Below are 27,855 nucleotides of genomic sequence, written 5' to 3' on the forward strand. Positions count from 1 at the left end.
TTGATCGGAGTGAAACGCCGGCGGTGAAGAAAACGACTCACACGACACAAATGAAAATGCACACACAGAAAAAAATAAAAATAATAATAATAATAATAATCAAGGCTTCGCTTCCACCCTGAAGGAATGTATGAAAACTGACAACAGGTTTCAATACGTGGGGGAGGGGGCACAAAATCTCCAACAATAATTACTGATACGACTAATACTCAAAAGCCCAGCAGTGATACTGTTAAGTTGATAGGTTACTTCAAACACTGAGAATTATCTTAAAAGTTAAAAACATTAAACAAGTCTATGCCACTCCCAAAATCTAAAACGCATGAATGCAAATCTAGCCTAAACGCAAGATAATAAAAACACAGCAACCCAGAAGATCTAGATTGTATTGCAGTTACAGTAAACAGTGACAATACTGTTATGAATTAAGTACTATAGTGAATAGAAATCGATTATCAAAATATCAAATCACTCTTCATATACATTAAAAGCTAATTCAGTCAGAGCCCTATAAGTGCAGCCTCTAGTTAGATTGAACCCACATGGAGTTAGAAAGCGTAAAGTAAAACAAGCCCGTGCACGTGATCCTCGTCGGTTTTTAGAAGCCCGTCTCGTTCAGAGTCCCTAGGTTAAGTGCTGCAAGTCCGTTTAAATTCAAAACGTACAATCTAAATGCTCCTGAAGTAACGTCAAAGACTCAAAGGTTTTAAGGCACTAGAAGGCAGCCATCATGAGCCTTCGATTCCAGGTTCGCGACCAGGTAACGAGCAGATCAGAGCGGCGTGTGCGGGTTGCAAGGCAACACAGATAAAGGGAGCGAGAGGCTGAACAACCCCAACGGCGTAGAACACAAAACAAAAAACAGAAACCCATGATTTTCCAGCTTCGAATCAGTTCAGATCGATGACAGGAGGTAATGTACAAACACGTTATTGAGGGAAGCTTCCTAATTGTCATAGAAATTCATTCGCTCTTACAAAGATTTGAAGCTTCCTCCACATCCTGACATGATTTTTCCAGGCAGTCTCTGCTTCGACAGTCAGACATGATCAACAGCCTGTCAAGTCAACCCATCAGATTACAGAAAACATTGGTAAAATAATTTTTCAAATCCATCCATGGTGATAAAACATTGCTTGTTTTCCTCCATTCTTCTCTGTCTCAACAGAAGTGTTCATGTTGTGTTCTGGTGGGAGGTCTCCCTGCCCAGGTTGCAGACCCAGTCCATTTCTCCTTGAGCCTCCTGTTCAGGGTTAGGCGCGGCTCCTCCGTCCCGCCCCTCAGATGTACGAGAACTGTGGGTGGTGGCTGAGCTTGGTGGGGCTCAGGTGGAAACTTGTGAAGGCGGCCGGGGAGGCCATGTACGGGGGAGGAGGGGGGAAAGGCGGCTTGAACTGGTGCGGGTGGTGGGTGTAGCCGGGCTGGTGGTGAGGGTTGATGGTTGGGGAGGGGAGGAGCCGGTGCGACGCGGCAGGGTGTCCGGGGTGGTGGGGGTGCGTGCCAATGCCCAGGGCGACCTGGTGGACCAGCGCCCCGCCTTGGGGATGGGAAAGCCCAAAGCCGTGCTGGAGGAGAGGGGGTGGGGGACGAGAGGGCAGGATGGGGTGATGGGTGGCGGTGAGAGGCCCGCTGGAGGGGTAGGAGAGCAGGGTGTGAGGGGCAGCCGAGGTGTGTGTGGGGCTGTTGTGGTGCAGATGTGTGAAGGTGTGTGTGTGGACAGTAGGAGGGATGTAGGCGTGCGGTCGCAGGGGCCCATAGTTGCCGTTCCATTCCTTGTTGCTGTGGTTTGAACCGTACGGCTGCACCTGTCGGAAAGACGCAAAACAAAAACGATGAACAGTGGAAAAGCATCAAAAAACAGCAACAGTACTGCTTCGAAAGCATCAAGATTGGCTACTACATCTGATGTGCATGGACTTAGCCTCCCATCTTCTTCAAATCAAACTTCAAATTTTTCACTCAGGTGAAAGTTAATATGTAAATTTTCCTCCCAACGTTTCCAACTCAGCTTTATCAGACATCCTGAATTTACCTTGGGTGGTCTGAGTAACTTCTATTTTTTTTCCTCACTTTGAACTTACTTTTACTGGTAAAACTGCCTCAGACACAGGAAGGGAGGTAACCTGAACTAACCTGACCAAAGCCCAGATGGTGCTGCTGCCCTGTCAACGTCTGCTGCCGCGGCAGGATGGGGGCGGATGGCAGGAGAGGGACGGAAGAGGCAGTGCTCTGTTGCCCTACGAGACTGCAGCGCCCTTTGGATCGGGACCAGGATTCTGAGGCTGAACGGAAACAAGGAGGTAAATCTTGATCCGGCAATAAAACATACAAAAGGAGGAAATAAACAACAATCTGGAAAAGAGACGGTAATAGGACTAGAAGTGCACCAGTCATATCGACTAAACAGTGGATTCTGCACATTTTTACTTAATCAACTAATCAAGGAGTTTTAGGCAGAAAACTGAGTAATTTTGCTTGCTACTCAAGAATCAAACAAATTAGGATGACCTTGTAATTCCTTGTTTCTGTTGACTTTTACTGGAGTGTGGAATAGAAAGACCTTGAAGAAAACTAGATATCAGTGTCGGCCAGATTGGTGCATCTCTACATCAGACTAAAATGACTGATAGAAAAAAAATTCAGTTATCACCCAGAAAGGAGTTTTTGAGTAGAACTACAATAATACACGGCAGTGTCCTTGGTGTACTGAAAAGTGTGAAAATTCAGCCTGATATTCGACTTCTGTTTAGATCAAAGAATGATTAAAACTTTGTGAATCCAAAAACAAACACTGCATCTCAAAAGTAAACAGGAAGAACTTAAAGAGCCTTGGAAACAAAAATATATTATTGACACTCAGAAAGGGGGATCACATGAAAAGCAACTTAGTCCACGGACTCTGATCTGTATCAGTTTAAAACCTTCAGTGATTACAACCAACAATCTGGCAAGAACAGAAAGGTAGAAACTGATCTCACATCAGTGTCCTCTGAAACATTTGCTGCTGCAAAACGAGAACCAGCAGAGACAAGAAAAACCGATTTAGCCCATCTCCGGATGAACTGCATCCACCTTTCCCCTCACAGAGACTGAACTGTTTCAGAAAATATTTGCCAGTCTTCTCAGAACAAACTCCTCATTTTCTCCTCCTATTTAACTAAGTAGACAATTGCAAGTGAGAATTGCAACATTAAGGATTTTAAATGATTCTTAAAGTCTTGTACTGAACACAGCTCAATATTTATTAGAGGGGAAATCATTAAGAAAGGCAATGCCAGCTGCTTGCCTTCCATGGATGCACCCATGAGGTGAAGGGGCTATAAGCTTAAAATCTCTGCTGGTGTCTCTCGATCACCTGTTATAGCCTCTATGACCCACTAGGGGGCGGTAAGACCCTACGTCTTCCATTTGACCTGCAAAGGAGATGCAGCCAAAGCACAGGTGACACCACATGGCAGATGGTGAGAAGGAGGAACGTTTGTGGTTAAAAAGAAAGCATGTTTCTGGGTGGGTTAGATCACTAACATTTTCACAGCAAACTAATCAACAAATAAACAAATATTATTCCACAGACCTGTTCTTTGGACACGCTCCTGCGTGTTGCGAGTGTTGTTGTTGGTCTGGACCCTCATCGGTGGAACTACCATGGTCCTGATGCCCCGTGGTCTCCGGTCCTGCTCGGATGGGGAGGTCAGGGGTGCCAACACGGCAGCTAAAGGAGAGCGGTTGTTGTTGTTAAGGTAACGGTAGGCGTTGTTGCCACGCTGGGATGTCGATGTGTCCGAAGAGGGCGAGCCTTCCACCGTGTCACAACCGCTTTCGTGGCCGTCGTCCTCAGACATGCTGAACAGAGAGATTTGAGGAGCATGTTGACAACGCAAACCAAATCTAGAAAACTACAACTTTGGTTATCTCATAAAGAGCCAAGTAGAAATAGTACATCTGCATATCCACCGTTTTGAGAGGCGTGGCAGCCTCGGTACGCGAAATGATTTTGTGCCGAGACGTCTAAAACGGTTTTAAAAAATATTGACTAATGTTTACCCCCAGACAAGGGGAGGGTGTTAGCAATTCTTTTTTGGTCTGTGGGTCATCGGGGCTAATCCCATCAAAGCGCTACCTGTTGGGTCTCTTGCACGGTGAAGCTGAAGGGCTGGACTGCAGAGAGTTTGAGGCAAACGAGCTGGTGCTGAGGCTGCTGTCGGGGCTGCTGAGAGAACACACTCTCTCCATGGACACACTGGTGTTTCTGCAAGCCTCACATCCACACTCTCCTTTACACCTGTTGGTGGAATATTAGGGTTTTATTTCACATGAAAATATAGCTCAAATGTCACGAAAATTTAACAGCTTCTTTTGTGATATTTATACTCACTGATTCAGATGGCACTCCTGACGACCTTCGTTTCCCACCCGATCTTCTTCGTCACTCAGATCACTGCGGATGCTGATCACGCTGGGAGCTGGACTTGGCGTGTCGGCCATCAGGACGGCCACATCCCGTATCGGCTCCCTCGGAACACCGACCCGTCTGTTTCCACTTGCCATCGCCTCTTTAAAGCAGTTTTCCTTCAGCTCTGTGCCATCTTGTTCCACAGTTGGTTTTTTCATTTCTGGTCGCTGGGATTCCACCAGGGGCGCCTCCTTTTGTGGCTGCCCTCTTCCTGACACTGCCTGCCCGACAATGTCAGTCATTTTGGGAGACCGACATGATGAAATGTGGATGTTGCTGGGGTGGGACAGGTTCCTTTTATGCAAAATATTTAATACATCAAGTTAAAAACGTATGTTGGAGTGGCGTATAGTTGAATACATGACACAGAATCGGAACCTTACCGGTTGTGCCCTTGTCTGTTCCGTTTATTGGCTGGTTGGGGCCACACAACGTGAGCTATGCCAATGTTGATTGGCTGATGTGCAGAGAGGGCTGGCATCTGGTTGGTCAGGAGCGGTTGCTGCATCACTGTGTTGTAGTGGCTGTTGTGTGGGTGTGCTTTCCTGAAACAAGGGAAATAAAAACTTTGCCAACGGTATCATTAGGAGGTGAGCTCACCACCCTCGGGGAGATCCGACACATTATTCTCAATGATCTGGTGCACCAATGAATGGGTAAAAGAAAGTCTCAACTCAAATGAAACTGGCAAGATTTTGAAATAATTTGGTTAAAAATACAAATAAATTTCCTTCCAGTGGCATTTTTTACAAGCAGGGATTTTCCCAAACTTAAAAACTTTGATGACTCAGATTTTTGTGACTCACCCCCAGTCGCTTATCCTCTGTGGTCCAGCCGTGGTGTCACTGGTGAGGGAGGGAGGAGGTGGTGGAGGCGGGTGAGAGGGTGGAGGCCCGACAGGAGTCATTTGCTGCCACGCTGTAGGGACAAGGAGCTGCTGGCCTCGGCTAGACCAGGCCTGCTGCAGAGAGGAGACGGGGGGTGGGGGGGAGACTTCTACTGAGTCAAGTTTGCAGATTAATAAACTCTTGAAATATTTGCATGACCTTAAAGTATGGCTGACATATTTACAGTCCCTATTCACAAGGATGTTAGAAAGCCCTCATAATTTACTTTACTGCCACAGTCTGAAGTTGGAAGTTACCAGCAACAAACACCCACCCAGTTCAGTTACATGTTGCATGAGAGTAATATGGCAAACTGCAACACGAAAAACTACCAGTAGGAAAGATAACAGACATCAAATAAACTTTATTCATAGAATGAAATTTAGAACTCTGGGTCCGGAATGCCAACATGATCTCAAGGTTTGAGCTCAACAACTTCTGGTTGAGTCTTTATCTTACCTGAGCTATTACTCCGGGTCTCACTGGTAGAGGTTGTATGGGAGGGGCTTGAGTTACCATGGGGACAGAATAGGTTGCAGGCTGATTAAGGTTACCTTTGAAAAGAACATAAATATTTTAACATTTCCAGCCTTTTTTCTGATTAATCAAATTTCAAAAGCAGCAAGCAGTCACTGTAGAAAGAAACCTGCAGTGTACAAACCTTGCATTGTGGGAGGACAGAGGAGGAGGGCAGGAGGGAAGGACTCACTGCACCCAAACTGCCCGTTTCCTGTTAGCGCTATCCCAGGATGCAACACGGATGGAGCGGATTGGGTTATAGACTGGATTGGATAAGTTTACATGGAAGAAGAGGAAGAACAGGAATCAACTTTTGAATAATGAAACAAACACTATAACCATACTGATATGGTTCACCAATTCTTATGCTCATAAACCATAGTGACACATGAAGCCTTTAATCTACAAGACATATCAAACCATTAAACACACATAATGTTACTATTTCTGGGTAGGACCTGTACCTGAATTGTGCTGTAGCCCAGTGGAAGGCCAGAAGTTCCAGTGGGAGCTAGAGGGGGTCTTGACAGATGAATCGTGTTCTGGTTCAAAGCATCAAAAACGGCGGTGCTGGGACGGTTGTGGCACATGTCCATGATGCGGAAAGACGACTGAACACTGTGAGAAAACAAGGAGGTTAAAGGAAACATACATTCACAGCAAAAGTCTTGCTCAAAGGGACTTTCACTAAAAAATGCCAGCAGAAGCTGTATGCTAGCTGCACCAAGGCTACGGCACTTATGGTTGAGAAGAAGTTAAAAATATCTGAAGTTCTTTTTATCTGCAACAGTGAAGTGGTAAATCTCCTGGTCAACATAATCTAACGTTAACTGTACAAATAGTGCTTCTCATACAGAACTGTTCTGTCGGTCTGAGCTCAGTCGAGACGCTTCCTAGCTGCAAAGTTTCAAATCCCAGTTTGCTCTACTCTACTGCAGTACAACTTGATGCAGGAAAATGTTAATCAGCTGAAGGCCAAGACAGCTACTAAACAGTGAAGCAACAAAACGAACCCGTACAACCCACCCTGCTGCTGTCGTTGATCACTACAAAAATTATTACCAGAAACACAGGAATTGTGCAAGGCTGCTAAGCACATTTCTATAAACCAAATCCTTGTTTGCACAGTCATAAAAAAAATATGCTCCAGATTCATGTTTGTTTTGAAACACAATTTATTTTAGGATCAAGTCTTACACTAAGCCTTATCTTGTGTCCCGTTTTGCCAAGCAGGGATGTGATGTTATTAAATCATACATTTTCATAAATTATGACTGAATTCTCCCATACTCCTCAGTTTCTATCTAAGGAGGTTCAAATATTGTAATAAATTATTTTTTTGCTCTCAACCAGAAAGAACCACGTGCCTTCTAAAAAATTATGCTCTGATATACAGTTTTACTATTGTGATAATCATGGTCTCTGCCAGCTTTGCTTATACAGAGATGAGAATTTTCAGTCAGCCTTAATAGGTTCCCTGTTATGAATTATAAAAAACAGAAGTCACCACAGCATACTGCTGCCACTGCCATGTTTAATCATTGGGATTGTGTATTTGGGTTTATCACAAAAATTCCAGTAACACGAATGTTTGTGGTTAAGACTTGAGAAATAAGGAGAGTCCAACAGTAAAATACTTTTGCAAGGAATTACAGGCTGTGCTAGCAGATAAATCTCCTTACTGGTTGCTGTGGGGGTAATCCAGTAGATGAGTCATGGTGAGGAATGGGTGATTTAGGACGCTCGATGGAACCGTCCTGTCCTCGGCGTCGATCAGTAGCATGGTCTTAAGAAGAGACACAAACTCCCGCCTGTCTGCCTTCTCTGCCTGCATGTCGCTGGTATCAGGACTCAACACCAAGTTAACCTTGGGTGTGAAAGGAAAACATTTTGCTATCAAAAATTATTTGATTTTAATCTACATCTTAAAATTAGTTGTTTTTTTTGTTTTTTTTTTCAGAGTAGATTCACCACTTTGTAGCTCGGTCTTGTTGGACTTACATGTGCTATGTCATCCAGACAACTGAAGATGTATTTCCTGGCCTCTTTGGACTTAAGTCCCGTCTCCTTCTCATGTTCCTCTGTCGTCTGTAGAAAAAGTGCCGGACATAAAGGTCAATGACCTCAGGGTTATGAAGTGTAGCATGTGAGAATTTTTATTTACATTAGTGAGGGGTTTTTTTTCCCTGTAAGCTATTTTCACACAAGTGTAAATAAGCACAAGTGAAGATTATATAACGGTATTTTTGCAAAATTTTGAAAGACACATGATCAGCATCACTGGTGAGCAGTGACAAGTCAAATTCTTCAGAATGTCGGATAATGTTTCACACTCAGCATCTGCATGTAGATCTGCTTAATCAAAGGGTTTGTACTGGGTCTTTAGTTGACATAGACAGAGATAAGCTGAAATTCACTTCAACTTGATACAAAGGAAGTTCAGCACAGTCTCAACATAGTTTTGTGCTTTGGTGAGCTTTCCGCAGGCTGTTCTGGCTCTGTCCTGTTTTGACAAGCTCATGCAACTTGTTTCCTACTGGTAGACTGAAGAATTTCTAGTAAATATCCTCTTCAAATTTTACTCTTCTCTGATACCCATCCTGATGAGCTCCTATAGCACCAGAAAGTTTTAATAATGGTGTGTTTGTGCTTATTTGTGCAATGTGAACCACAAACCTTTAGTCTCCAGGAGGCGTAGGGAGAGTCCGATTCTTTGGTGAAGAAACGCGTGGTCTTTGTCCCCTTGTTGAGCAGCTGCTCTGCAGGCAGTCCCTGCGTCTGAGAGATGTACCGGATCTGAGCAGAGCGACACAGAGGAAATGGAGCGCAGAAAGAAAGGAGAGGAAGAGATGGTGAGAAAAGGAGAAAAGCAAAGAAAAAAAAAATAAAGAAAAAAAACGTCAGAACACTTTCAGATAATCAACCTGAATTTGAGTCACTGAATCATATTAGTTCCACTCTGATAATGTAATGCGTCAGTCATTTTTTTAAAGTTTTTTTTTTTTTGGCTTGGGCAGTCTTTATTTGCAAGTGGTTAGACAGGAAAGTGGGTAATGAGAGAGGGGGAAGACGTGGCAAAGGTCATCAGGCCAGGACTTGAACCTGTGACGTCCGTGTCGAGGACTAAGACCTCCATACGTGGGTTGTATTTTACCCCTGCGCCATCACTGCACCCCATACAGTCATTTCTAAAAGACAAACCTCCACAACTCTCATAGATGTCCGAGATAAGAGTACAAAACCAGTAAACATGCAACATTTTGCTTAACATATCTTTACTTTTCTGATTGGAAATTTTATGCCTCACTCCACATTTAGGTCGACTGTGATCATTCTCTCACAAAAAATTGAAATAGCTGGTAAGCCTTCATAGCTACTCTAACTAAATGGTTAGTTCAAGATCACATTAGTGCCTTTCTCACCATGTTGACAACTAAATAGAAAATAAAAGCAGTGCACTGATCAGCCAATAGCGATTTGCAGTTTCCTTTGAAGTCTAAGGATTTTAACAAAATAGCCTGAGCATACGGTGCACCTGCTCTACTACTGAGGCGTGTGCTGCAGGATTTCTTTAAAAAGATGTAGCAGTTTTAAAGCCATCATAATAAATCAGATTACAACTGTATCCTAATCTATGCACCAAAGCAGATGCCACCCTTTTCTGAACTTTAATCAATTCAACACAACTCGAATCAAAATCCATGCACGTGATTGATGTGTTTGCAGACTGAAAAAGATGGCATGCAGGCGATTTAATGAAGATTGGTTTCGACTTGCTGGACAATTTCAATCTCTGGTAAATTGGTAGTAAAAGTCTAACCTCATACCATTTCTCTTACTAGAATTTCTTGCGTTTCAAACTTACCAATGCTCAGACAAACATTTTGAGCAAGGTAAAGGTGCCAAGTAAGAAAGAAAACCAAGCACACAAGATATGCCTGGTCTTCAGAGGTGGCTTGAAACTAATTTCAATCCACCTCTGAGTTGCTTGAAACCAAGAAATTAATACAAATTAAGTTGTAAGTGGTAAACTAAGACGTATTTAAAACTTTGTTCCTCCTGAAAATGTAACTGAAAGTAACCAAACGAGGAGAATTTAAGCAGCACGATCAAAACTTGTGGGTTTCCTCTGCCATTTTGATCAATAGATCCAGTAAGAAAGTACAGACATCTTGCTTTCACAGTGAGGTTAAAAGGCTGGTATAGAACAAAAACCATGAGTGACTTGTAAAAGAGATTTTATTTTCCCCAGTATCTTCAAAAACAACCCAGAGACGGCACTGATAAAAAACAGAACAAAACATAGCCTACCTACAACTTAAAGCTGACAGACTAAAATGAAATATATTTTTATTAGTTGGTTATCATTTGAGCAACTTGTCTGTTTTTAGAAATATCTAATAAATAAATAAAATCTCAGAGTTTTAATTCATGTTGTGCTTTGTGATCTAGAGTTTGGAGTAATAAGGTCTGTTCTGTGTTTTATAACTAACACATTTTATAGGTATCAAAGATTCTTGATAACATTTTAGAAATCTAATTGAATATTCAATAACATTTCTGGATTTCATAAGTTTTCATAAACCTCACAATAAAATTATTACAGAATAGCTGAAATGAGGTTTCATGGTGTGTGTGTGTGTGTGTGTGTGCGCGTGTGTGTGAGAGAGAGAGAACTTGCACATGTCTACAGCCTAGAACAAACACAAAGACTGACCAGGGAGCACTGGACTGAGAACCTGCTGATGATGCACTGAACGGGAACCAGAGTGTGTGCACGTGCTAGCATGTGTGTGCGCGTACACGAATGTGCACACGTCTACCATCGGGCTTATGTTTATAAATACATTTTGCTGTGTAGAGTGGAACCACAGTGAGCCTTGGCATAGAACGGCGTGCTTTTGGGGGCTCAGTGTGCTCGTGTGGGCGTGCAAGAGTGTGTCCTGACATGGCCTGTTTCAAGGCTCGGCGAGGCCACCATCTCTGACTGGTTACCAGTCAAACGGGTAGAGGAAATAACACGCACTGGAAACATCAATAAACGAAAGGTCCAGAACAAACATTGCATTTCACACATCAGCTGAGCTTCTGAACATGGGCTTGTTTTCTAGATTTAAAGCAACCAAACAGGTGTCTAAGTTTGTTATTACACTCTTTGATTAGGCCTGTAATAATCCTAAATCTTCTGAGTTGTGTATGGCTAAACACATGATGATGAGACAGTTCCCTTCTGTGAATGTAACAGGGGCCTTTTCCCATGCTCCCGGTCCCTTGCCTGGGGATTCAGTTCGAGTCCCAGTTGTGCAGTTTAGACCACACATTATCCCCTTTATGGGAAGATAATCACACACTGCAAGGACAATTTCCTGATTTGCTCTGCCCAGTTGATCTGCAGAGGAATATTTTGTTTAGTGTGTTAAACTTCAGTCACACAGAGCGAGAAATACCCTGAACAAATAAACACTATAAGGGTCTCCCTCATCTCCCCTCTGATTTTGTATGTGTGTGTTCTTGTGCGGAGGTGTTACCTGGTCGTATTCCAGCGCTCCGGGATAAAGAGGCCAGCCCAAAAAGAGTTCAGCGATAACGCAGCCAAGCGACCACATGTCAATGGCTTCACAAAATGGCAGGCCCAAAATAATCTCTGGAGCTCTGCAGGAACAGAGAAGCAGAAAACTCATCAGCAACAAATAGAGAGAAATGCAAACCTACAGGTTTCCAACACTTATCACTTTTATCACTTATCAAAGCAGAAAAATGATTAGAACCTGTAGAGTCAGGAAAAACAACATGTCAAACATGGTTTCATCTCTAAACTTTACACTTCACCAGATTCAACTGGTTGATGTTTCCAATCCTTTCATCACTATTATAGTTGAATCTGAATATGACGTAAAAAGGCATGGCAGTGGTGAAACTTGAAATTTGAAAGAGGGAGGGTGTAAGGAAGCAAAAAAGAAAATGACCCAGTAAAGGGGGAAAGAAGTGAGAAAAAAATTAAATGAAGCAGGCAAGGTAGGAAGAAAGACAGTAAACATTTCAAACAAGGAAAGAAGAAAGGAAGCAAGGAGTGAAGGAAAGCTAGAACAACCTTCTGTACATCTCGACAGGGAATAAATCCATGCTATACAAAATATTTTTTCCACATCATTTTCCATTCCTATTTTTATACAGACATCAAATTCCACTTTTTTGGGACAAAAACTACACAAATCTCAATTTGCATTGTTTTTTTATTTTATTTAGAGTACATAAATTATGATCATCAGACAAAACAAATTTGAACGCAACTTCAAAACTTTAAACACTACCAAGGCTAGCACATTCATTTCATTCATCTTTCTCTAATGTACAAATGAAATATTAGTGCAAAGAGTACATTTCCATCAAAAAAATGTGCTTTTACACATACACACGGAGAGTTATCTCTGCACATTTATTTTAAACAGCGTTACATTCTACATGGTTTCCAAGAAATTGCAAACAATTACAGTTTTGACTACATCCAACTGTTAAATTTGTGAGACTCGTAGTCCTGCAGTGCAGGTGTCGTGTAAACTGGTGTGTGAAAACAAACTTTCAGACGGGAATACAGCAGCTGAGCAACAGTTCCACAAATAGCAACCTCTGCTGTGGTGACCACAGGGGAAACGCTCGTTTCCCAGCAACCACTGGACGCAAGGCAGTAATGCAGGGTTAAATACAGAGCCCGTCAGCCATTATTCTCCGTGGATACAGGTGGATGACTCTATATGTGCCTGCAGACACAGCTGCAGACTTCAAAACCGACCATTTCACACAGCCCTCCCTGGCCTGAAGGAAATTAGACTGGACTCATTTCCTACTGCCGTTGTAGGAGGAACAAGTTCAGTTATGAAACACCAAAGAGTTCAATGAAAGACTGCCCAAGACATTAATGGTGACCTATTGTTTCCTTGAACATGTTAGGATAGGTCTATTATTAGTGACATAAATCATTGCATTTTTATTTTGCACAAAATCTTTCTTGAATAATGAGATTTCAGTTTGGTCAGCTCTGCACATTTTGAGATCCTTTCCGAATGTTGTACGGCGTCTTGTCACTTTAAAATCCAAAAAAGCAGCAGCTGACCACGCCCCCCCAAGTCAACATTTACACTCACACGTGAAAATGGCTGCAAGCAGTTACACAATTATATAACCATGCATCTTTGAAAAAGCAGAAGAGCCTCCTGCACAACCAACAAGAATGTAGGAAGTGGTTTCTGAATAAGTCAACAAACACACCACTTGTCTTTTCCAACAGCCATTGTACAACAGTAAAACCAGCTGACCAAATGTGTTGGAGCTAAGCTTGGGTTGGTAGGCAACAGGCTGAGATTTGTTGGGGTTGCTAGGTAACCGGCGGGGTTTGCTAGGTGAGGGGCAGTGCCTACTGATTTGTGACATTACAGCTGAAGGTTTTTTTTTAAAATGGGTCATTTTCAAGACACCAAAAAACATTAATTTATTGCTAAAAAATTTGCTAGATGTTTTGTTTTTTATGTTTTGTTTTTTTACTTTTTAAGAGCTTGGCCTGTTTTTAGAAATGATAAAGGTCCAAATGGAAGTACAAAAACATGGCAAATGTGAATTCTGCATAATAGGTTTCCTTGAAGACATCTGCAGTACAAGGTCTATGGTGTTCACTGCAGTTTTGAGTGGTGGACTGTGACCAAACAAAAACTTTTTGGGATTCAAAGCGCAAGCCATCCAACTAAAAAGCAACTGAAGAGGAGTAAGTGGTTTTTAAAGTGCAGACTGCAAAAATAGAGAAGCAGGCAAACAGTTAAAACTAAAGTTTTTAAGAAGGCTATAAAAGACACAAGTGTTTGTGCCTATGGTGCTATTCTTTGCTTTACTTCTGTTATGGAACCACATTCATATATGCTACTACTGCTTTCCAGAGCTCTAACAGCTTGCAACATAACACACACTAAATACTCACACACAAGTGTTGGGCTGTCAGGCCAGGTTCCAGAACTAACGAGTCTCACTACAGAGCTATAACAAGAACAAACAGCGCATACAATATGGCAACACCCTGCTGGTGTGAGCCGCTAACAGAATCAACACAGCAGACACCATGTCTATTAGCATTACTGATGTTCAACATAAGAAGCCTTACTAAAGGACATCTGAGCCCTTGTTCTTTAACGCCTGCAGACAAAGCTGATCCATGATTATCACATATCAAACAAGTCCCACAACATTACATTTGGGAGAGCGCTTCTCAAGTTGCACAAGCTTGCGTGTGCAGCAACTGAATCGATGCAGGCAGAGAGCGAATGTGACCTGAAACGGAAAAGCCAGAATGGCTGCAACGTGCCCTTTCAAGACGCCGTCAAATGAACCAGAACCTTAAGCTACAATTTTAATTGAAACGAGACCAGAAAGCGGTGGAGGAAAATTTCTGTGCAATAATTTGGGAACAGTTGGATTGGCAAAGAAAAGAAACCAAATTAAACATTTTAAAGTGCACTTACCAACACCAAACCTTATAGTAGCATTTCATCTATATTAAATTTACTCCTAAACAAGCAAAACTGAAAAAATGTAAATGGCTGATAATTCAAAAATTCAAGCATGGATCTATACCACAAAGAATATACAATCCCATCAAACATTGCATCACAACAGTCTATGGGGATTGCTAGGTAATCAAAGTATTGTAAAAGCTACTGAAATTTGACATTTTGTGCAATTCTTCTTAATCACAAATGTATCTACTGCATAAATTTAAACTAGTCTAACAGAAAATTTGTTACAAGTTCAATGCCAGAAAGTTCCCACCAGGTAAGGTGAGGACACACCCAAAACCACCTGACATAATAAATGTTTTTACGATGAAGTAGAAACATGTTGAGGGAGCAGCATTTTTGCTAAGGAACTACACAACAAAAGGTTTGTAAATAAGCAATATGCGGATCCTACTTCGAAGTTTCACACCCATCTGCAGCTCCTACAAACAATGAATGGAAATCATGACCTAAATACTGAGAAAGTCTGGGCTCTTATTTTGGTGAAGTTTTAAAACATTCAGCAAAAACTTGTTTTATTCTCAGCCATGAATGTTCAGGTGAGCTGCAGCAGGGATGGGAGACGTCAAGTGTCAATGTTATTGCTGCACTCTCCCAAAGGACGATAACTTAGAGAGACCACATGGTCATTTTTGTGTCGATCTGAACATAAATGAGCATCTTTGAACGATGTATGGAAATGTTCATAATCACTAAATATGCCTTGTTTTTACAACATTAGTAAATGGCCTAGAAAAACCTCATTGCATCACTACAAAGCTTCCTCTTTTCAGAACATGTAAACCCTCTGCTTAGTAGCCAAATTAAAACTGTCAAAGACCTGAAAGAGAAGCTGGTTACTCATCCATTATTGACCACTTTTAATCTTTGATGGATGACAGTGGAGTGCTACTCCATTGCAGAGCCTTTTTTTTTATTCCCCTTTGTGATTTCTGAAGAAGCAGAGCTCAATCTCATCTGAGAGCTTAAAAAATAAACTTGCTCATGCAGATTTATATCGCAATTGGAAGATGCCTGACTAAGAGTTGTGCAGTAAAAGTTTGACAGTCAAATTAAATTATGACCAGCAAACATGCCCACGCCAAAGCTTCGGGCTCAGTAGTTTGAATGACTTTTTTAATCTCGATGCTCCAGTCAAAACAGTTTGACTGGGAGCGACAAGAAAAACTGGATTTGAATGAATGCCTGGGAATAAGCACAAAAGTCTCAAAAAATGAGGCTATTCAAAAGCAAAAATATAAAGAAAAACTTGACAGTTTTAGGATGATGGGCGGAGGGGACAAAGCAAGTAAAAGCAGAGAGCCTGCCAACATGTTACATAAACAGGCCTCTTCCAGCGAGTGCTTATGTTTCCATTATTGAGCACTGTAAACACACTTTAAACGCAGCCTGTTAGGGCTCCAGCGTCACATTATGTTTCTCCACTGACAATCATAACCAAACAGGATCCCACAACATAAATCAAACTTTGCAACATCATTTTCCACAGTTTCACTTTCAAGCTGAATTAAAAAAAAGAAGTTCTAGGTTTCCCTGTGTTTTTCTGTAACACTTTTTTTTTTGCATGAAATATTGAGTAAACACTCCTCGGAATTTTTCATAAGGAAAAAAATCTGCTTGAGGATACTTGGAAAACACACGTAGGCTGGCACACAAACGGATGCCTACACGACAGCTGAGGAAATACTGTTGTGCTAATGTGATGAGACAAGGTACAAAAAGTAAAGAAACACCTCTGTAACTAAGAAATCGCATCACGAAAAGCTTAAACACGACCTGTCTAAATCTGTCAGCTTGCAAAAGACGATAGCCTTCTTCTCTTCCACCTGATCTCTGAACATTAATTATTAATAAAGGCCTCTGCTCTGTTTTCATTGTGGGTAGTTTTACGTCACTGGCCTCCGTGCGACAGACGAGTCACCTCATCAAGCCCTGCTACCATGGCAGCGACAGTCGAGCATGACGAGCACTGAAAATCAACGCTATACCTGATGAGTAACACTGACAAAACAATTCAGCAAACGGATCAAGATCCTACCAGCTTATTGCATTTTTACCTTCAGAGACTAAGCAGGAAGCTCCTTCAATAAATTGAGATTTTCAACTTCACAGGAAACTTTGAATTTTTTTCTTTGTATAAATGCTATAACCTAAATCTAGCTTAAAAGTTTTTTTTAGAATGCTTTAAAAAAAACATAGGAGTAAATTCAGCAAACCTGATCGATTAAAAAATTTCTTCAACAAGCATATAAAAAAATTGGTTTTAATTTTATTATTTAAATATGATTTTACTGTATGTAAAATATCAGAATGGAATGAGTGCAAAGGACAAAAATGTTCCTGACAGGAGTCTTCTTCTGGGAGGTGGATCCAATTAGGTTCTTCATAAATTTCCATCATAACTTCACAAGAACAGCAAAGTAGAAGTTGGAGTTTTTCTTCTGGTAAACATCAACTGCTAAAAAAAACCCTTAAGGATGAAGAAGGGACAGGCCCTGAAATTAAAGTATATTACCATTTTTACAAAGCATAAAGAAAATCACACTCAGTTTTATCAGTTTTTCACGACATAAGAGGTAGACCTTACAAAGGATTTAGGTCATTAAACATTTTGAACAAGTTTTATAGTTTGTTCAATTTTACTAACTTTTGTTAAGCACAACTGACATTTAAGACAGACAACTTGAAGTACACTCAGTCTCAGGCGGTCTAACCAAACTAAAAGCAGTATTTCAAATGAAAGCACTGCTTGTGTAAAATGTCATTTATTGGATGCAATTAAAGTAAAAGGACAAAAACAATCTTGAACAGCCTATACAACAAACAAAAAAAGAAGCAGTACATCAATGGTAGGGCAACACGATTTTAAAAAATTTAGGAATGGTGTTAATGGTAAATATCAGTTGCAATATCTGACTTTTTCTTCTTTCCCCTGTTTCTCATCTACCTTCAATCACTGTGTGACCTGGAGCATTGTGGGCAACATAATTTGTGTCTGATGTGAGCATCTGCTGCCACAAGACTCTGTCCAATTGGCTGGATAATGAATTAGTATGCAAGTTCATAACACTTGAAATATAAGTCAACAATTATTGAATATTTTAGCTGATATTTCTAGAGTGGTCAGGGTATAAAGAAAAAATATGGAAGAGCAGTGAGGAAAGAATGGAGAGGAAAGGATCGGTGAGCAGGTAGGTGAAAAGATCCAATAAGAAAAGACAGAATGGAAAGAAGGTATGATAGTACTGTATTTTCAAACTGTGGTCTGTCTCACCGCTTTAAGTGCTCAAAGCTCAATATCCACACCTATCCCAACATTTAAAATATTTTAATTCTCTTCTTTCCAAACTTTGTAGGATCCCTATAATCCTCCATTAGCTATTATCCTATTGCTCAACCCTATAATAAAGCAATCGGGTAAATTTACTGTTGCTGTAAGCTCTAGTTTAATACGGAAGAGAACCACAGTATGGTTAACAATAACAGTAACCACTGAAGAGCTGCACAAATTAACCAGTGAAAACAGATCCATAATTGGAAAGCACAACGTTTGTGCTGATGACGTATCCATTGTTAGACACTACCAGAGGAAAACTATGTATTGTTCACTTAAAATATTTTCTAACCATAAATACATGTCCTAGATACTTCAAAAGAACCATAAAAACTAGTGAAGGTTGCAAGCGCCCACTTAAATTTCAGTTTACATTTCGAACTCGCATTTGAGCTTTAATGAGTGTGTTCAAAACCTTTGCCTGAATAAATAGTTCTGGAAAAACCAGGGAAAACCCCAGATTAGTTGAAAAAGAAAGAAAATGAAGTAAGAAGTGTTCCAAGCCTCACTGCATTGAGACTTGCATTGTGTGAACCTTCATCATGCAACAAAGTTCAGATGCTCACCAGAACATTGTATCATGCAAACCCCTTTTCCTAGCCATCCAATGTTTAAATAACCTAAAGTAAAATGACAACTAAAACAGTTTGTCTTGCATGTGAGAAGAATATGGACTTCTACCTCCCAGAACTAAACAACAAAGCAAGCACTATCGGTTTCTGCATGCATAAAGTCACCCTTTCATAAAAACAAAACACAGACGAGTACAAAGTCCAGCAGATAACAACAAGACACCATCAACATTGTAAAAATTGAAACAAGATGAATGACAACCGGTTACCAAGTGTCAACACGTTACTTCTCCGGTGAAAATATTTTAGTACAAACGGCTCAAATTTGACCCTTCAGAGGCAAGAACTGCTTTCTACCAGGTCGCTTTGAAATATCTTTGCTGGACCTCTTAGGTCTTATCAAAATAACACATTCCAAGCCTGTCTTTTCCTAGAATCTCCAAACTACAAATGATTTTAGACCTCAACAGTTGAAACGGTTTGAAAATAAAAAATATAGGTGGGTAAGTACCTATTGATATGTCAGTGTTTACATGAAAGAAAGGATGTAGATACTTTGAAAACAATCAAATATCTAGCCGATTTGGATTGTTTTTTCTGTATGGGTCGCATACAGAAAGAAGAAAAAAAAAAAAAAAAGGATTTGTCACATTTGTTACATCTAATTTTGGACAGGCAAAATTTTTATATTTTTCACATCTTAGATGTGTATAGGAGTTCACTTAGTATCTTTATTAGAGTTCAGAAAGTTCACATTTCTAGTTTTATCAAATTTTAGTAGTAGCTGTAAAATATATTAGTTCATTATGAAAGTGTTTGGTTTGCAATAGAGGTGCACCTATTTATCAGCCAGCCAATTTATCGGTGCCGATTTCCTTAATTTTGGGAACTCAACTGATAATTACATGTGGATCTGATCTTATCTACCTCAACAAAGGTATAAAAATCAACCACTGTTCTCTCCTGCTTTCTCGTGAGAGGTTTGATTGACTGACAAACCACTGGGTCATGTCTGCACATTTGCAGTTAAAAACAGTCGCCCCACTGTTGCAAACTCAGTGACTTTCTTGCTGTATTTACTGACATTTCAGACAAAAAAAAGATGGTAACGGCCAAAACTGGAATCAGCAGATCAGGCTTTCTAAAAATCGGTCATCTGCAATTGGCCAGAAAACTGCAATCGATGCACCTCTAGTTTGTGAACCTTAATAGTTTAATGTAGCTTACACATGTCACAATCATTTTGGTAGTTTAAAGTGAAATTTTCTGATATTAAACAAGGCATTTATCATATCGGACATTATTTAATGGGAAAAATAATAGGATCCAGTATGCAACAGGCACGGCGAGCCCATTTATTTCATTCTCTGCGTCAACTCAGACATATGAACACACCCAAAAACACAAACACCAAGGCAGGAATGCCAGAATGTTTTTTCCTGGATCTAAATGTGGGGTTTTCATAAACCACATTCTTCCCTAGCCTCTTGTGTCCTCAGTGACCTCCCCAAGTCTCAGTGCCAGCCTGTTTTTAACTGAACTATGATCTCAGTGTTGCCAACACAGCTTAAGTCAAAAAACACACACGCAAACACACGCGCACAGACACGTATGAGCGCACACTCATACGCACTTAGCCAGGTCAAATGCAGAGTAAATCCTTCATGTTACATAAGAGCTATGTGCCACACTAAGCCTCAGCACTCAAAAAGAGGAAGGTCTAGAGAGAGACCTGCTCATGCTAACAAAATAAGGAAGTTTCCCCACACCACTGCTGATGGTATTTCAGTGCTGCAAGCATTGACGCTTTAGATTTTAGCTCAACAGAAGTTGCATCAGAGCAGGAAGGTCTCAATTTCAAGTCCCTATCAGATCAAAACTAGCAGAAATTTAAGTTAGAACAACAGAGGAACTGCTTTCTTCCTTACACAGTAATAAAAGCAGCGCTGTCAAAAGGGGAGCACAGGGTGTGTGCTGTGCGTTTGCTGTCGACATTCTCCGCATGTGTAATAGATTGTGCAATGTTTGCAGACTTTCCGAGGCCTCACTGGAACAGTTGGTGAAATGTCCAAGCAGGAATACAGATAAATTAAATTTCCAGCCTATTGCTGTGTGGTTAATTAGGAAAATACTTTGACTTTCAAATATTTTTAGGCCTCAATAAACATGCAACACCAACAAAAATTTTACAACGCATTTCAAAATGGAAAGAATCCAATAGCAAAACTATGTTTCTTTCTTTCTTTTTTTTTTTTGCTTTTTATAGTCTCATTTATTTTTAATTAAACCCGGGGCTCAATTTACTGTGCGTCAAAATATGAGCTTATAAGCTTCAGGCTTAAAATGTAATGACATTTTCTGCCCAACAATGTTTGATGACGTTTAAAAGCCTAACCCATAAGCAGGATATCACGCCTTGTATGACAGTCCTTATAGATACTTTGATTGCCCTTGATCATAAAGACTAGGAGCAGAAATTAGGGTGTGATGAACTGGAAGAATGCACTTGGAGATAAAGATAGAAAATATGCATTCATGCAGAAAAGAACGTAGAGAGATGGCAAACAAAGAACAAAAAGTGAAAGTCTTGTCAGGAAACTGCCAGTCAGAGCATGCAGGTCAATACAGTCCAGTTTATATTAGAGGAGAGGTCTGAACACACCGACACTGAGGAAAGACTTTCCTAAGCCCTGTGGGAAACATGCACATAAACAAGTATTAGCCGTGGGAATGGCTCAGACTGGTACACTGGCAAGTTATCATGACAGATTTTAGGACGTTTCACATTACGGAAAAGCTGACCTTTCTTAAATGATCCTACTCCTCCTTTCTGGGCATACTTTATGTTGTCACTTCGGCTCCGAGTCATTTCCAGAAGCCAACTTGCCCTTTCTACTTTAATAAATGTGGGCTGTATCAGAAAACATTTGAACTGAGTGGCCTTGGATAACAGTCACTTGGATGAACAGAGACCAGTGAATCATACAGTAATAACCAGCACAGTCTTCACCCTTTACTGGGCGTATCCCAAGTGTTTCAGGGCATTAACAGTCGGCTGTTCTTACCTGTAGTATCTGGACTGAAGATAAGTGGAGCACACGGCCTTGGAGACATGGCTGGCTGAACCAAAATCAATGACTTTGACTCTGTATGGCTGCCTGGATGGATCCACCAGCATGATGTTTTCTGGTTTCAAGTCAGCATGGATCAAACCCAGATCCTTCAACTTCTTTAGGGCTGTTGCCACCTGGAGAGACAAACCAAGATATAAAGAAAATTGTTGAGCAATTGGAAGATTTTTTTTTTAATCATGATAAATTATGTGCGTCATTCTTAGCTTACAGCAAGTACAATTGAAAAAAAATCTGGCTGATACAGATTCTGTTTTTTTTTTTTTGTTTTTTTTTTTTTGAAGGCTGTGCTAATATATTATTTTCTTTCAAGGCCAAGAGCAAAGAAATGTGCTGCAGGCATTTCAATGGATGTAGTAGTTTTGAAACCAGAAAAAATAGGCCTCTGATTGGTGCATTACCAGATTTTATAAATGATGCATCAAATAGTCAACTAAAAACCTAAATTTGCCATTTTATTCTTGATCAGTTTTTTCCACTGTTGAAATGCAGCTCAAATTTATCAAAACTAAATGCTTTCTGCCTTCTATTAATTAAACTTCAAAACTAAAACTTTGTGTTTTTTGGTCTGTAAACACATCAGCATACCTGCTCAGCTTAAATAGCTTTACTGCATTTTTGAGAGAAAAAAAAAGAAATCCAAATGAGCCAAAGCCTGCCCCTGCAGGACACACTCCAATAAAAAACATCAACCTGTATCAGCAGGTAAAAGCCTGACTGGTGCATCTTTGGCTGCCATTTAGTTCTCCAAAAGAGGCCCTTCTTACCTGCTGTAGAATAGGCCTGATGATTTTAAGAGGCAGTGGGCTGAACTTGTTCTGCTTCAGGAAGTCGTAGAGGTTTTGCTCCAACATTTCAAACACTAAGCAGGTGTGGCTGCGGTGCTGAAAACACTCCAGAGCGCGCACCACATTGTGCTCCTCTGCATTTTCACTGCTCAACCGAGCCAAGATCTCCACCTGCCAATTAGAGAACCAAATTTGATTAAAATGCTATTAAAATTGCTATAACACATTTTATGGTCAAAAATTACTAAGTGTTTAACATTCTCACCTCGATCTGTCCTTGGCGTGCATAGGATGGGTGGTTCTTCAGTATTTTGATGGCCACCACTTCGTTTGTCCCCCTCTTCCAGCACTTCACCACCTGACCAAAGGTTCCCCGACCCAGAAACTCCAGAACCTCGTAGCTGTTCTTCAGCGAGTAAAGGACTTCATGCTGAACCAACTGATAGTCACCATCTCCTGATCCATTTCTGTTTACAGTGGCACCTGCCACAACCTCATTACTGCCATTGGTGCTGGTTTCAGTCCCACCGACCCCCACGCCGAGGCCGGTCACCTCATCAACCCTGCTGTGTTGAGCCGTCAGAGTTCCCCCGCCCCCGACTCGAACAGTGTCTGCATTGTTCCCAGTGCTGGTCTGCAACATGGCCACAGGTAGAGGAAGTGACGGCAGAGCAGGTACGTCCTCCACTATCTGCATGGTTCTGATGCGGTTACTCTCCCGCTGTTGTTCCCCACCTTCACGCGTCTTCTCCTCACATACCTGGGGGACACCTGAGTCAAGAAGGCCAATATAACCTCCTCTAACTTGTGCTCTTTTGTTTTTAGCCTCCTCCCACTCTGCTCCTAAACAGGCTGTAGCAAGAAGCCCGCAGTCCAAACCTCCGCCTTCCCTCTCAAAACTTTGGTCAACAGTCGGCTGATCCTGGCACTCAGCCGGTCCTGCTTGCTGTATCCCTGCAGTCTGCAAAGTCCACTGCTCCGTTTCCCCAACCGGTTGCCCCCTGTTCACCCTTCCTAAGTCAGCAACAGTTGAGGACGGGATAACGTTGTTGGGAAATGCAATACCGTAGTTGATTCCAATCACATATGTCTTGAGCGGGGGTCGATGCTCAAAGGCTCTGCTGGTGTTATTACTGCGGTGGACTTCACCTGTGCGTCTGCTGGTACCACTGCTGCTCTTTCCTAAGGCACTTGTTTGAGCTGAGTGCAGGTGTGATGGGTAGACCAAGGCTTGTGAGGCCATACCTTAAAAGAAAAATGCATTTATTAGCTTTTTTTTTTTTTTTACACATTTTAAAACATTTACGATACAAAAGCTCAAGTTTGCCTGAGATTAGTGTTCAGAAAAAGGAAGTGGTGAAACTCAAAACGTCACCTTTTCTCCTACTATCTTCAGAGATACGTTGTGGGCTTAAAAAAAAAAAAAAAAAAAAGCCATAATAAAAGCCACCAAAGCAAAAATAAATGGCGGCCTTCTCTTACTGGAAAAGGGAACAAGTCTTCTGTAATTGGAGATGGGGGAAGCCCAGCACATGTATGGCTAGTCCCTGCACGCCACACAGCAGGGTCAGTTTCACACAAACCAACGGCACATAGCAATCAGCACCCCAGAGGGAAAAATGATACATTATGAAGTGGGATGAGTGTTCTCCACCTCTGCGGCATCTTTACAAATGTACCGATTATATGAAAAGACTTTTGTGTTGCTCTTTAAAATGAAGGCGAGATACAAAAACTATGAAGAGAAAGTCGCTATCTGACCTTTTCAGGACAACAATTTTAACTTGACGTGTTGGAGACCAAAAAAAATTGTCAAATGCAGAAGTAATATCTGAACAATGCAACAGCTAAAGTGATGCAACCTGGTGACTTTCCACTGTTACAATAGAAAGACTAATTTCTCCCCCATTTCAAAATCTCAAGTGAATGTGCAATGAAGCATCTATCAAATTTTAACTCCCTCTCTATAACTTTTGGTGTGTTCATGCTAAGAAACTGGAGTTTTTAAGATAAAGAAAACAGCACAACCTGGTTCTTCAAACAAAGATTTTTATGGCCACAAAGCTTTATAAGTAAAGACGTAACGATCAATGTTTACCTCGCTACAGTACAGATTTGCCAGTTGTCCTTATAGCCTGAGCCTCTTAATCTAGGAGCTATAACAAAAGAAAAAAATGTTCTCTGGGTTCTTGGATAAAGAATCTACTTTGATTTCAACAGAAAAATGAGGAATAACCACAATATACCCATTTAGTTTCAATGTACTTTGTCTATAAATTTATTTTCATGAAATTCCAAAAAAATATGAGCAAATTATGTTGGATGATGCCATTATGGACAACACATTTCTCAGTGTCGTTGTGTGAAATGTCTAGCCTCCTGAGAACCGGCCCATAGACCTATGTCCATTATAATGGACATTTTGTTGAAGCTTATTTTTTGTTCATACTTTGAGTTACCCTTTCTAGCCCTACAGTACTCTTTAGAGGACATCCTGGGCTTTCCAGGGATGTGTCATGTGATAGGTTTGCATACCGGGAAGTCCCTTTTTTCCTAAATCAAAATGGCCTACCTGCCAGAAACCACATCTTATGGAAAGAGGGTAGACGAGTGAAATATTTTTTTTCTTTTATTTTTGTCATGATAATTATTTATAGAATAAGAATATAAATAATTAATAAATAGTCCTGATGTCCACTACGATGGACATGCTGTAAAATTTAAAAAAAATATATATTAAAAAAATGCTAAGGTGTTCATTTTGGCCTAAATAGGTAGGAAATCACACAAAAAAACAGAAATTTGAAGACACTTTTTTTCTTCGGTTCTCAGGAGGCTAGGGATAAAAAACAAAAACAAAACCTATTAGAGAAAGAAAAAACTATTATTAACTATTATATACTAACTATTATACTAACTATTTGTCAGGAATTTCAGTGTATGGTCACAACAACATGACTTTTACTAAGTTAAAACAAAGCAATACAATGAAAAAACTGTGCCTCTAAATCTAACAGTCAGTTCCTATGCACTGAGGAACTGGCTGGACAAATAAAATAAAATAAAACAAAACTAACCTTTACGCTATCAATTGCCGCACATATTAAAAGACACTGCTGATTAAGTAATGCTGGTGATGCAAAAAAAAAAAAAAAAAAAAAACAAAAAAAAAAATTTTGATTTAAATGCTTTTCTTTTTAATACCCACGATCGGGAATTGACTACTAAATTCAGATCAATTTATCTCCATTAAAGTCAACTCACAACAAGAACAAAATAGTGAAATTAGGTTTGCATTTTTTCAGTGGAAATTATTTCGGAGCAAAAACAACCCATGGTAATTTCTAATACTATAAAATGAATTTTGTCATATTACATTTTATTGATACAATACTATAGTATACTTCTCTAAACGTGTTCAATGAAAGTGTGTGGGACAAGGTTAAGAAATTGTACCAAATTCTGCATTTTTAGAAATTAGAAGACAGATTATTATTATTTACAAAATTAATCCTTTTAGGCACAAATACTCTCTCTGTGTGTAGATTCAAAAGGAGAAGCTGTAAGAAATAATGGATATGTTTATGGTGCTAGGAATGTCAGCTGGGTTAGAACTAAGACCACGACCTCTGATTTGACTCCTTCAAAGAACAGAAAAGACAGATTCTTCAGTATCTGACCTGCTGATCAGAGCAACTGGCTGACTCATCTCTGCAAGGAAACTGCTGCACCTGTGTAATTTTTAAAAAAAGCCAAATACACAATATGAAAATTATGCAATGAGAGGAGCACTCCTCTCACTGCAGAAAGTTGCTGGACCATGTGAACAAGCTGAACACTGGCAGAGAATCAGTTCAACAGCCACACCTCCTGAAAGTTCCCAAGCAGAGACACAGATTGTGCCTGCCTGGACTTACGACTCGGAAGACTTCACGTTTCAGGCTCAATCAAATGTCACATGAACATTCCTGAAATCGGTCAATTTAAAGGGAAAAATAAAAAATAAAAAATAAAAATCAGCTCAACAATGAGACAGTGGACTACCAAACTAGCTTTGCTTGTGCACACAGGCTCAGGCAGGCAAGCCGTGAGGTGTGCCTCTTAGCCAGCTTTACAAGGAGCACACCTCTTTTTCTTGTGACAAGCAAAGCAAGTGAGTTTTAACTAACTCCATAAGCACACCGAAAGCTCTCTAATTACAATTCCAGCAGCCGACATCTTCTACAAATATAATTACCCCTCTTCATGGGTAAGCAAAGACCAAGTTATGCACTGTTGGAAACTACTACGCCCAATCACCACCCACAACTGCAAGTCAAGCAAACACTGTTAATAAGTTAATGATGCAACTGACAAAGAATTTCGGCCACCACAGCAGACGAGAGACCATCATGGGGCTGGCGTGGTGTAAATATGTCATCCATGCTGTGCTCGCTTTCAGTCTTTTGAGGGACAGTCTTGTCTGTTACACCTCCTGCCAAACTGTGTAGCCTGATATACCAGGGGATTGGCCTGAAATAGAGATCCAGCTTCACAGAGGGCAAACAAACACAAATGCAGAAGTGTGTATACATGTCCGTGGGTTCAGCTGGCGTTTTTTTGGTAAATGTGTACAACACCTCACAGTTACTACAGATCAATCTAAGTGACAGTTGACATATGGGAGGAGAAGGGGAGTGTGTGTTTGCGTGTGTGTGTGTGTCTCCGTCAGTACGTGCGAGTTTGGGGGATGGGCAACTCCCCACCAAGACACCTGTTGAAAGTGCTTTTGTCACACAACCATAAATAATAGCTGTCTGATGGTGTGTGGGGGAACCCATTTCGAGTTCATTTCAATAAACAAACGAAGCCCATTTTACTTTCTGTTTAGCAATTACTTAAAGTATTTTTAACATTTAAAAAATACACACAACTACAAGCAAACAATAGCTAAAATATAACTCAAGAAATTAGCACTTACTTGAATTAAAAGAAACCGTTTTGAGTAAACTGGTTAACCTTCAATGGTAACGGTCTATGAAAAGATAACACTGAAGTTGGCAAACAAGCTAGCTACGAGCGAAGTCCTACGGACCTTAAAACAACGGTTCCCATCAACAAATATAATACGGAAAGTGTATTCGGCTATAGTTTTAAAGAGATAGAACCACATACCTTCAGTAAGACCAGAAAATCGCATCACTCAAAGTGTCAAAGAGCAGGCTAGCAACGAACACCCGCACCACAGCCAAACTCTGTAACGGTGCTGCTGTTGCTGCTGCCATCTTGTTCAACGACGAGGAGGAGGACACACCGAGCGACTTTTCGCACATTTGAAGCTCCAAGCCACGCAAAAACAACAGCATTTACAAAAACGAACTATGGTCCATGTTTTAGAGGGCCGTCTTGGGTCTCACTAAACGTTAATATCGTGTCTAGTCGAGGCGAATATCGAAGTTTCTAAACTTTTGCATGTTAACACGCCTCGTCCCCCCGACCGAGTTAGCTGCTGGCGGCTAGCTTGTTGCTGCTGGTTCGGTAGCTTGTTGCTTCTCCGCATGTGTGGAATGTTGGGGAGGGGAGGAGGAGGAGTAAAAGTGCTGTGAGTCACACTGACGGCGAGTCAAAACATTT

At 40.8% G+C, this 27,855-nt stretch overlaps 1 protein-coding gene across 2 annotated transcripts; it reads right to left on the minus strand.

Moving 5' to 3' along the window:
* Positions 1-98: 98 nt before the first annotated feature.
* LOC106961819 (homeodomain-interacting protein kinase 3-like) lies at positions 99-27,777 on the minus strand. 2 transcript variants are annotated; one of them, XM_015055853.1, is made up of 18 exons: positions 27,397-27,777; positions 22,508-23,487; positions 22,222-22,413; positions 21,389-21,570; positions 11,388-11,511; positions 8,536-8,655; positions 7,861-7,947; positions 7,542-7,726; positions 6,324-6,477; positions 6,002-6,122; positions 5,800-5,894; positions 5,260-5,411; positions 4,837-4,998; positions 4,376-4,747; positions 4,121-4,282; positions 3,575-3,843; positions 2,134-2,282; positions 99-1,805 (listed from the first exon to the last, which is right to left on the minus strand). In XM_015055853.1, exons 1-18 carry the CDS (start codon positions 27,419-27,421, stop codon positions 1,281-1,283), a joined length of 4,056 nt encoding a protein of 1,351 aa, XP_014911339.1. In that variant the 5' UTR covers positions 27,422-27,777; the 3' UTR covers positions 99-1,280. The 2 variants fall into 2 exon arrangements, with proteins under 2 accessions (XP_014911339.1, XP_014911338.1); XM_015055852.1 differs by having other exon boundaries at positions 5,260-5,414.
* Positions 27,778-27,855: the final 78 nt, after the last annotated feature.

Source organism: Poecilia latipinna, unplaced genomic scaffold (assembly GCF_001443285.1).
Source record: "Poecilia latipinna isolate Pla-1442-1.1 unplaced genomic scaffold, P_latipinna-1.0 Scaffold1338, whole genome shotgun sequence".
NCBI lineage: Eukaryota > Metazoa > Chordata > Actinopteri > Cyprinodontiformes > Poeciliidae > Poecilia > Poecilia latipinna.